Here is an 11,204-nt window from a genome sequence, read left to right on the forward strand (position 1 = left end):
AATAAGTTTCTCAGACATACTTGTTATACTGTTTTTCATCATTTCCCCAATACACACTGGAGTATGTTATAAAGGAGGGGTGGCTAGTGAGCCCTAGCCAGCATGAATAATAGTCAAGGGCAATGGCAGTTGTAGTCCAGTAGCAGCAAATGAACATTTACTGTAGAGAGTTTAAGGAATAAAGAAGAAACTCTCACATACCCGAGAGCCATTGTGGATCTTTCAGCCTTGGATCCACAGCTGTTGTTGGATTACAACTCGTACCATCCCCAGCCAGTTTAGCCAACAGTCATGGGTGATGGCACTTGTGGTCTTAACAACATTTGGGGGACCCAAAGCAAAAGAACACTGGTGTAGACACCATGGGACTAGATGGACCTGTGGGCAGACTTAATATAAGGCAGCTTTTTATCTTCTGATATAGCAGATGTAAAGTTACTACATTGAAAATATCCCAGAAATGCTGTTTTTCTGGTTTTTTTGGGGGGGGTGGCGGCATGTATTTTGGCATTTGGATAAACATCAGGTACTTTTTGCCATGCGACGATTATATAGTTCATTGGTGCTACTTAAAACTTTAGTAGTAATTTGAAACATTTTTTTAAATGTTTTTTGTCCAAAGTCCTTCATTACAATTGCCTTTTTGCTTCCTTTCCTTTCCTTTGTATTATGATGGTAATATAATTTTTTAAAACTCTCTTGCTTTGTTTATTACACAGGAAAACACAGAATTGCTCACAAACCTCATTCTAAACCAAAAACATTTGCTTTTGAGGCAAATCTTCAAGAAAATGGAACTGGCGAAAAATCCAGTGAGGACTTGAAATCAGAGGAAGACTTTTGGGCCAGACTAGATGAACTAGAGAGACAAGAAGAGATACTTGGTGAACTCGACAGGTATCTCAACAGTTGTTGGTTGGAGCATTCTGTTCAAAAAAAGAGAGAATTTGTAGGACTGAAGCTTGGATATTTATTGAGTCAAACTTTTCCACTTAATCAAGTCTGGGTTTTCAAACAGGGAAAGACATTGGTGATTTGTGTTTCCATTGTTGTCAAACATGCATATTTTGAACACTATCTCATGCATTGAAATTCTCTCTGAGTCTAGGACTGGCTACAGAATTCTGCTTAGCACTTAGAAACACTCTCCCTGGTCTTCCCTTTTTGGTGAACAAAGCCTGACCCAAATTTATAGTGCATTGCAATCCCATATGCAGTGTTGCATTTTGTATATCTGACATTCTGTGATTATTATACCCACGGTCTCATTACTTTCTGCTTCTGCAACAGTTTCCATTTCCAATCACAGCAAAAAGGAAGTTTCAAAGTTCTTTTCTTCATCTGGAAAACTTGAACTTCTGTAATCTTCCTTTGTTACAGGACGAGGTTGCTGCTTAAATAAAAACAAATTGATCAGCAAATACAGTAGATTTGGCTTGGGTGCTGATGTGCATAAACAGAAACATATACTTACCCGTTTTAGTCACTTTGATAGCGAAAAAAGGGAAATCCCAGGAAAATTGGGGAAGGAGGGAGCAGACAGAAAAATGGTAGGAGAAAAAAATGCAATGTTATACTGTCCCCACTTTCCTGCTACGGCAGAAGGAGAGTAGAGACAATATAACAAGAGATTGAACATCAGCATTTGGAACACCCAAATGAAGTTTCCAAGGAGTCCAAAAAGTGTTGGGCATTAAACTTTTTCTCCATCCCCTTTACTTCCTGATCCCCCACCCCAATTTTAATGACAGCAGAATGTAATAATTTAAGTAGTAAGTGCAGAATCTTCTGGCTAACACTTCTGGCTGACACATATTTTCACCATAGACTTAAATTAGTTTTACAGTAATTCATTCCGCCGAGGGAACCATGGGATTTGTAATTTTGTGAAGTGGAGGACACTGAGAACATAGAGAATATAGGAAGCTCTGTTATACCAGGTCACATTATGTATCCAGTTACCACAGTATTGTCTACTCAGATTGAAAATGCCTCTCCAGGGGGTCATACGGAATTCTCTCCCATCTCTTGCTACTAAATCCTTTTAAATGGAGTTGCTAAGGATTTAACCAGGGACCTTCTGTGTGCAAAGTGTATACTCTGCCACTGAGCCATGGTCACTCCTAACGTTTCTCACCAAACAACAATTCCCGTGATTCTTTTTAAGGAGAGAGGAATGACCGTTCAGGGGGAAGTAAACTGTTATAACATAGTAGTGCAGGTAGAGCCTTTGACCATACTGGAATTCCAGGACTGAGTTTTCAACATCTTTCTAAAAGAAAACAACAGTTGCTTAGTTGTACTTAAAGCACAGTCAAATAAATTCAAAGCACTGTGCCATAAAAGAGTTGAGATGAGTCTTGAGGATGAGATTGGATCACGCAGCAGCCAAAGTTCCAGAACCATCAGGTAGCTGGATTTAACTTGTATTAGAAAGTAATAAGAAGAAATTGGTGGGCAAAAAGTGCCAAAATATATGTGGAGTAGGTAGGTTTTTTTTGGGGGGGGGGGCAAACTTTTAAAAAACCTTCAGTAATTTTACTTAACATTTACTTAGCAAAATTTGTATACTGCTCGATTGTAATAAAACCTCATGAGATTTCCCCTCAAGCTAATAATTGGAAGTTTTTTGTGGTTTGTTGGTAAATAGGAACAATTGGTGACATTGGAAATAATGGCATGTACGTTCCCATTCTTCACCACAGCAGCAGAGCATACTATTAGAAATCATAATTAGAAATCATAACAAGTCTGTTAGTGGCTGCTAGTCAGGATGGCTATATGAAGCCTCTTCGTTTTATTAGAGCAAGCAGGGGAGCAACAAGAGAGAACTGTTGCCTCCATATACTGCTTGTGACTGTCCCAGAGGCATCTGGTTGGCCAACATGGTAAACAGGAAACTGGGTATTATTTGTTTATTTGCTCTATTTTGCAGATTTATAAACCGTTTCACAGCCAGAACCTACTGAAGCAGTGTATAATAAGATAGAATGAGAGATAGTACAAAATATAGAAAGTCTAAAACAATAAAACCATTTCTACAATTGTACAGTTAATATTCCATAAAAAGACTCAGTCATGCTTCAGGGAACGCTATCTTAAACCAAAAAAGAAAAGAAAAAAGTCTTTAGTATCTGCATAAGTAACAAGCTAAAAAAAAAAAGGTAAAGGACCCCTGACAGTTAAGTCCAGTCTACTTGTCAAATTTCAGCTTCTAACTGATTATAGCGGATCAGTGCTGCAACACTAGAAGTCCAGTTTCCAGTACAAACCAAGTGTGCCTCTGGTGCATGTGCTACTCTTTGGTGTTATTTGTAAAAATAAGATAGTTGTCCATATCTTGCAAAAGAAGGGAAAGCCCTAAAAATATCCAAGCATCAGCTAAATGCTTATTTTATGGCTTTGAACTGGAACTGAATTTCATCCTTCCCCATCCCCACTCTAGGATCTCTGATGCTGTTGAGGCAAATGGAGAAGACACTTCCTCCTCTGAAGAAGAGAGAGAAGAAAAAAAGACAGATGTGAATATGGCCGATAGGGGGGAAGAACCTAATACTCAGGGCAACTTCCAGAAAAAAATAACCAACTCAGAAGTGTTCAGAGACCAGCTTAATGGCCCAAATCATTATTGCAGTGATGATGATGAGGATGATTCAGCCATTGCTGAGCACGCCGTACCGACAATATATTTCTCTCATACTGTGGAACCTAAAAGGGTTTGTATTGCAAGGATTGTTGAATTCATATTATGGAGATTGTTATCAATTTGTAATGCTTTTCCTGCGTAATACGCTGCTACTTTTACATGCTTATTTAGGGTTCTAACTAATGTTGTATTCTCATGAAATGATTAGGTAAAAGGGGGGCTTTTGCATTTCTAATCTAAACTCTTTGCTTTCAAACTTAAAAAGATCACATGTGAAAAGAATATGGTATTAAAATCTACATGCTACCCAAAACTGCTTAAAATCTTGTTGGCTTTAGGTAAAACGGGAAATAGATTTAACCAAGAATGTCCTTTCTTCTTAGTAGGCTTTGAGGGCAAGAAATGGGATTATGCCTCTTCATTTAAAAAATAAAGCAGACTTTGCTTTCTATCTGAAGAGGATTCCTACCATGTTCAGGTCATTGGAAAGAGTAGTCAGAAGGACACCTAGGTACACCTAGGACCTGGTATGATTGGATGTTGATGGAGTGTGATGGTAATGCTGTTTATTGCATTTTCTTACACTTTGGCATCTAGAATGTAAACTCCAGGGTGAGCTGAAAGACTGAAGAAATCCCATTACTCCACCTTTTCTTTGGAGATGTTAGCCTAACTTATCCACAGAAAGATGACTAACTTATCCACAGAAAAAATTCAGGATAGAACAGTTTGCCCTCAGTGTTGGTGGAGGCAGGATCTCATCACTCACAGGCTATCCCCATGCCCGAGAAAGTTGGTGCTACAACTCTTTTCTAAACCTCTGCAGATTTGCATTGGTATATCCCAAGAAGCCTGGACACTCTCCTCTCTTCCTCCCATGTTGCTGAGACGAGAACAGATCAGTGCTGAGGAGGTTTCCTCTGGTCTAATGTTTCCTTCCTACTCCATATATGATAATTAAGGAGAGATGGGGAAGGTATATTGGAGCTGTTCTTTAAAAGGCTGGCTTTGTTCCCAGATTTAAATTGGAGGCAGAAAGTGAAATGAGAAGAGTTGCCTCTCCTGTTAGGACATCAGGTTTTCTGCCCCAGCCTTCTGACTGAGAAGAAGAGTTAACCTTTTGCTGCTTTCTCTCATAGCTGATGAACAACAATTTTGTTTAAATTTGGTTTAAGTTATAGCCCTGAATAGAATTAGTGTTTTGAAATTTATTTAGATTTTTCACTGTCACAGTGGATTTCCTTATGGCTAGCAGTGCATCTCAGGTCACCTTAAATCAAGGGTGCTCAGGGTTGTGTCTAGATTTTGCTATCTTGTGGTGTACTACAGCCTGCTGTGTCATCCAAACCCAGAAGTGTGGTTAAGTGTAAGTATGGTTAGTTTAAACAAGCCAGCTTCAGAAACAATGGTTTGAAATTGGCTTGTTTGCAGTTACCCACGACAAATTGTGGTTAACCAAAAGACTAACCACACTTCTGGGTCCACACATAACAAACCACTGTTAGCTGAAAACAGAATCAGAAGCTTCTAACCTCTCACAGCTATGCCAAAGAGGAGTGGATGGGTAGGAGCAAACAAGCCCAAGGCTTATGCAGGCAACACCAAACCACAGTTTAGCATTGCAGTCAAAACCACCCCTATGGGGGGGGGTGCCATAGACCTTAATATTTTGTTTGTTCAGCTGATTAAAGAATGATATTTTGCTGTCTTTGCTTGATTAAAGTCTGATTATTTATGACTAATGTTTCTTTCTGCCTTAGGTACGAATAAACACAGGAAAAAATACTACTTTGAAATTCAGTGAGAAGAAAGAAGAGGCAAAACGCAAGCGAAAGAATAGCAATGGCAATGGGCACTCAGCTACAGAACTTCCCAGCATCAAAACACCAGCAGACATTTATCGGTATGGCACCTGTAGCAAGAACAGTTTGGTGGGGTGTGATTCATTTTGCATAGTATAGCTCTAGAACAGTTGGTAATCTACCAAGAGCCAGAGGGCCACAGCTAATAATTAATCCTATTTAATTCCATGTAATTAATATAAATTATATAATGTATTCCTGAACCTTTTGTATGCCAAATTGCACCTGGTAGGAATATCTCACTTATTCTGTATTATTCATATTTGACAATTATTCAATTATTCAGTTAAATGGTTCCTTAAAAATGGCTTGGCCATTATGAAAATTGCAAAAACAATCAATTTGTGTTTCATTTTGCTGCTATACCTACTTAGGGCATTTAGCAGATATTGCTATTAATGTTTTCATATTGTTTTTAATTGCTACTGCTATTAATGTTTTCATATTGTTTTCATATCACTTCATATAAAAACAAAACATCTGTCTGTGAGTGTATTAATGGAGAAATTCTCAGAGCTGAAAAATTTCCAAACTACTTTGGGGTGGCATGTTCCTTACTCTTCTAAAGTGATTTACTTTATTGGCAACCGATCATATCCATGGCAGAGCTACTGAGAAAACATCCCATGACTTTACAGCAGCTTATGCTTTGCATGCCACAAGTTCCAGGTTCAGTATTCAATATCTCCTGTTAAAGCGGCCTTCTTCAAACAGATTCCTGACAGATGTTGCTGGATTACAAGTGCCATCATCCCTAACCATTGAGCATGCAGGCTGGGGCTGATGGGCGTTGTAGTCCAACAACATCTGGAGGACATCAGGCTGGGAAAGGCTGCATTAAGGGTTGGAGGTAGGTGATGCTTGGAAAAACCTTGAGACATTGAAGAGAAACTGCTAGCAAGAATATAGACAATACAGAACTAGGTGGACCCATGATCTCTCTCTGTCTCTGTATCTCACTCTACCCTCTGCCAAGCCTGTGAAGCTCACAAGTTTTTCAGATCTTCTTTCACTTAAATAACCGCACATTATTCTCTTGAGCGTGATAGATAATTTGAAGCCAAATCTGATTATTAAAAGCAAAAACAGTGTCACTTTATAAAAAGGTTCCTTCAGGTGGTGTCCAGTTTCATTTTGCAAAATACAAGTCTTTGTAAAGCTCTAATAAGGATGTTCACTCCTGAAGAAATGTGATAGGTATCCACTCAAAAGTGGCAGGGTAACAGTTGCGTTGCTGAATGTAATCCACCTACCTTGCATCTTTTACAAGAGTTCAGTAAGAAAGTTGACTAGGCAAAGTCATCATAATTAATTTGTACCAAAGACAGTGAAATTATTGTGAATTTGTCATGTGGTTCTCTGCCCTCCTTCTCACATAGTTTATTAAAGCTAACATTTTCCTTTTGCAGAGTCTTTGTTGATGTTGTGAATGGAGAGTATGTCCCTCGTAAATCAATTTTGAAGTCTCGAAGCCGTGAGAACAGTGTTTGTAGTGATACCAGTGAGAGCAGCACTGCTGAGTTTGATGACAGACGAGGAATTCTGCGGAGTGTGAGCTATGATGAAAGTACCTACAGTGATAACAGCGAAGGAATCTTAGTGGAGGAAGAAGAGGGGGAGCAGGAGCATCTTTCAAAAAAACCATCGCCATTATCAGGATTGTATGAGGTACAGAGAGAAGGTTCTTTCATTTATTGTTTCTTTTTAGGAGAAAACATTAGGACAAATTAGAAACCTTCTTAATGTTGATTTCATTTTTCGTAAATTGTCTCTTTAGCTGCCACCAGCTTATTCCTTGGGCAGAACAACAAAAATGTGCATTCCTTCATCTACAGGCACACTATTCTCTTTCTGACTAAGGCATGCCGGGGGCATTTCACAAAGGCAGCCTTTTCCCCATGTCAGTGTGATTAGAGCACAGGTGCCTCTGTCAGTGCTCTTTCCTAAGTCAGGTAAACCATTTATAAAACTCTCTCTTGTGAACCTTGGCACTTGCATCCTAGATGCATTTACTGGGAAGTAACTGCCACCATTTCAGGGGAAGTACGTTTTCTTAGGATTTAGTTGAGATTTCCTCCTCAGCTAGAAAGAAACTGGAGAGTTCTGCACTCTTTCTTGCCTTGTTCTCGAGGGCAAATGGATCAAAGGGGCCAGAAAAAAAGGGATACTCTGGCAGCAGGGTAAGTTGCTCAGAGGACATCCACCTCTAAAAGCAGCACAAGGAGTGGAGGCACACAGACTTTTTCATTGGGAGAGGCACATAATAACAATGGGAAAAGAGAGGGCCTTGCTTCCTAGGAGTGACCAATGAAAATCTGTTATTTAGCATTTTGTTCACATCTTGCCTACTATATGAAGAGCCATGCTGGATCAGGCTAAAATGACCAGCTGATCCAGGGACCCCTTTCCTGGAGCGGACAGCCAGATGCCTCCAGATAAGTTAACATAAGGCAGTCCGCAAGGGGACAATTCCCTAATGTACCTCGCAGTCTTCCGGCATTTAAAAATATATTGAGCTTGTCTGCCACTTTCTATAAAATCTTACTTAACTGTTGTGATGATGTTGACAGGGGGGAAACATGTCAACACGCAAAATAGTTTGTAGTTCGTACAACAGGTGTCAGCTTGAAGCAGTTAAAGGAGGCACAATATGAAACCTTGAAAGTGCAATATGATTGAAATGTTGACAGGCCCCAAATCTGCAAAGTTGTATCAGTTGCGGAGCTGAAATTTACTATTGCATCATCTGTTTTTATGTTCTTGAAGACCATTTTTTTTCTTATTCCAAAACGTACATAGAGGTATGAATATCTCTCCTTAGAACACTAGCACTCCTTCTGGTTTTCTTTTGAGGAAGCTAGACAGTTTTCCTTTGCGGGGAGTTGCTGTTGGTTTGGTGGAGTTTTTTCTATATTTTTGACTAAAAGAGAGAGTGACGGTAATACACTTTGTAACCTATAAGCTTATTTTCAAGGTTTCCTTTCCTTGTAGGCTTTCTCGGGGACTGTTGTCGAGAAGGAGCCTTTGTCTCCTGCTTCAGCACCACACCCAGTAATCGCTCACCCTGCCCTGCCTACCATTCTGGAGCGAAAATCTGAGGAAGTTCTTTCTGAAGCTTCAGAAGAAACTACAAAGAGGGTTTCAAAATTCAAAGCTGCCAGAATGCAACAGAAAACCTAGTTTCTGCTTAGACAATGGAAGTTTAAAACGGCAGGCTGCGTTGATTTGATACTGTTCATGTTTAGACCTCTGTTGATGATATTTCTAAAAAAAAAAAAAATCGGTGAAAAAACACTTCAAAATTCTTCTTATTTTCTTAATATCCCTGTATGCAGTCAGCACCTTTGTATATGTTTGCCTTACGATAACAGCACTTGGAATAATTTTCAAAAGAATAATCTTCATAAGGCTGTGTGTGTGTGTGTGTGTGTGTGTGTGTGTGTTTAAACCTAAATACAGGCAGTTTTGTACCAGATGTGATGTTCTACATACCATATGGGTTGTTTGAAAGAAACTTTGCAACTTTCAAATAGAGCCAACAATTATATTTCATGATTTGCTTTAGCGTTTAAGACTTGCTCATATCCCCCATTGTTTTGTAGGGTTTGCTTTTAGGTGTCTGTGCTGACGAATCATTTCTTTCCTACTAGCATAAAACCTCTGATAACTTGTATAAACTCTATGAAACAGAACGCTGTGTTCGCGTACTTTGCAGGGATGTTTCTTTGATGGAAAAAATGGTATTTTGTAAAATTACACTTTTCAAGTAAAAGAAAAAGAAAAAATCTGAAATGTTGAAAGTATTCTCCTTTGGGTTATTATATACAGTGGAGTTGAAACATTTTCTCAGTTCCAAATTCCTTGAGCATGTTCTCTGACCTTTCCAATACAGAGCCCTTTACTCTCTTTTCTTTTCTTTGTGTATGAAACACCTATTAATGTCAATGGAAATTACGTGCTCATGGGGAGAAGAGCTTAACCCTAAACTAAAGGAGGTTTAGCCCCAAAGAGATCCTCCCCTTCCATTGTGCATTCAAAAATGTGATTCTGTTGTTGTGGGCTGTTCCAGGAAGCAATCGACCCTGTGCCGTTATTGTTCAGAGTTTGCAACTTGAATACAAGACACAGCATGGACATGTAATCAAAAGGAAGCAGTCTATCAGGCCAGTCCTCCAGCTGCACACTGTGACAGCATCCTGCCTGCAGCAAATGGCACTAGGCCGGGTTGCAGGATTTTAGTCCACTTACCCTTCTAAGAGCAAGCAAGTGTTGCATTATTTCCCTATTGCCATCCAAGCACAAATCAATGAGCTGGCTGCAATATCCATACAAGACCAGCTGCTTCAGTTCTTTCATGAACTGGGAAGCAACCAGATCAGGTCCACAAGGGGACTTCCCTCTCAGCTTTCAAAACCAAGGCCTATAAGTATGTCTTGCAGGAGCAGGAGCCTAGGCAAACTGGTGGGAGTAATAATTTGTGTAGTGTTAGTTGCCCTGACAGCTGTGGGCCTAGCTATGAGTCCAATAAATAAACAAAATGAAAGCAAAACAGCAAATTATCTTTCTCCCCTTTCAGCTTGGTTCACTTTTCCATGTTACACTTGTTCCCACGTTCTCTTTGCGAAGCTAATACTGAGCAAGTATTGAGCAGAAGCAGCTTCCATTGTGGCCCTAGCACACAAGAGATGCCCTGAACCTTTGTCTTTAGAGAAGGGGAAATCAACTTTCAGGAATTTAGTCAAGGTAGGCAAAGGGAATCGCTGCACTCAGTTGTCGAGCACACTTTTCGTGCAGAAAGTCCCAGGTCCAATCCCTGGCACCTTCACCTAAATGGATTAGGTGGTGGGAAAGACCTTTGCCCAAGAACCTGGAATGCTGCATGCAGCTAGTCAGAATAAGATGGAGAAATAGTTTGATCTGACCCGACACCAGGCAGTTTCCTGTGTTCCTAAATAATCTTGGACCAGCCCTACCATTGGGCAGAGTGGGCTTACTGTTTCAAGCAGCTGATATTGGGTGTCATGAAACAGCAGCAAACTGTTTAGCTGTTCTGATTTTTTTTTGTATTTTATTATTGGAGAGGAGCTTGCCTCAGGTGACAAAATAGTATGACTGGCCTTGAGTACCATGTTCCATGACCATTGGGAGAGGGACACACACCATTTGTTGCTCTGCCTCAGGTGGTAAAATGTCTTCAGCAGCCAATACCCCATTCATTTACTCCAATTTGCTTATGTACTAAACAACCTTTACAATGCAGCAAAAGTTGAGTGTTCTGTTGTATTTGTAAAACGGTGCTTCTGGTTCTCAGAGGGGAGCTTGACTCCTAAGAAGGCTTCTGCTTGTCTGTTAGTTACAGAACTCAGCCAGACATGGAAAGCTTGAGGACTGGTGAGTTAGATTGGAATTCAATCTGTTCATATGCATGTCAATGTCAATCTGGACTGGTTGCCGTTATGTGTTATGTTCTATAGGATAAGGAGCAAGTCTTTAAAGCAAGGAACCATCTGCAAATCTTACTGGACAGTTGGTGTGCTTTAATGTCTAGAGCAGGGGTTGTCAACCTGGTCCCTACTGCCCACTAGTGGACATTTCAGGATTCTAGGTGGGTGGTAGGGGTTTCTGCGGCGCAAGCTGAATCCTTCCAATGAACACTGGTGGGTGGTAAGGAAATTTTACCATCAAGAAAGATGCAT

The 11,204-nt window shown here is 40.0% G+C and overlaps 1 protein-coding gene across 2 annotated transcripts in view; it reads left to right on the plus strand.

Annotated features, from left to right (window-relative positions):
* Window positions 1–9,300, plus strand: part of URI1 (URI1 prefoldin like chaperone) — a 48,379-nt gene extending 39,079 nt beyond the window's left edge. For both annotated transcript variants that reach the window (XM_081015536.1, XM_081015537.1), the window contains 5 exons: window positions 720–897; window positions 3,446–3,716; window positions 5,407–5,549; window positions 6,918–7,176; window positions 8,500–9,300. In XM_081015536.1, the coding sequence (XP_080871662.1) occupies window positions 720–897; window positions 3,446–3,716; window positions 5,407–5,549; window positions 6,918–7,176; window positions 8,500–8,688 (1,040 nt within the window). In that variant the 3' untranslated portion in view covers window positions 8,689–9,300. The remainder of the gene's footprint in view (window positions 1–719; window positions 898–3,445; window positions 3,717–5,406; window positions 5,550–6,917; window positions 7,177–8,499) is intronic.
* The last annotated feature ends 1,904 nt before the right edge of the window (window positions 9,301–11,204 follow it).

This window comes from Podarcis pityusensis (assembly GCF_964106645.2).
Source record: "Podarcis pityusensis genome assembly, chromosome: 8".
Classification (NCBI taxonomy): domain Eukaryota; kingdom Metazoa; phylum Chordata; class Lepidosauria; order Squamata; family Lacertidae; genus Podarcis; species Podarcis pityusensis.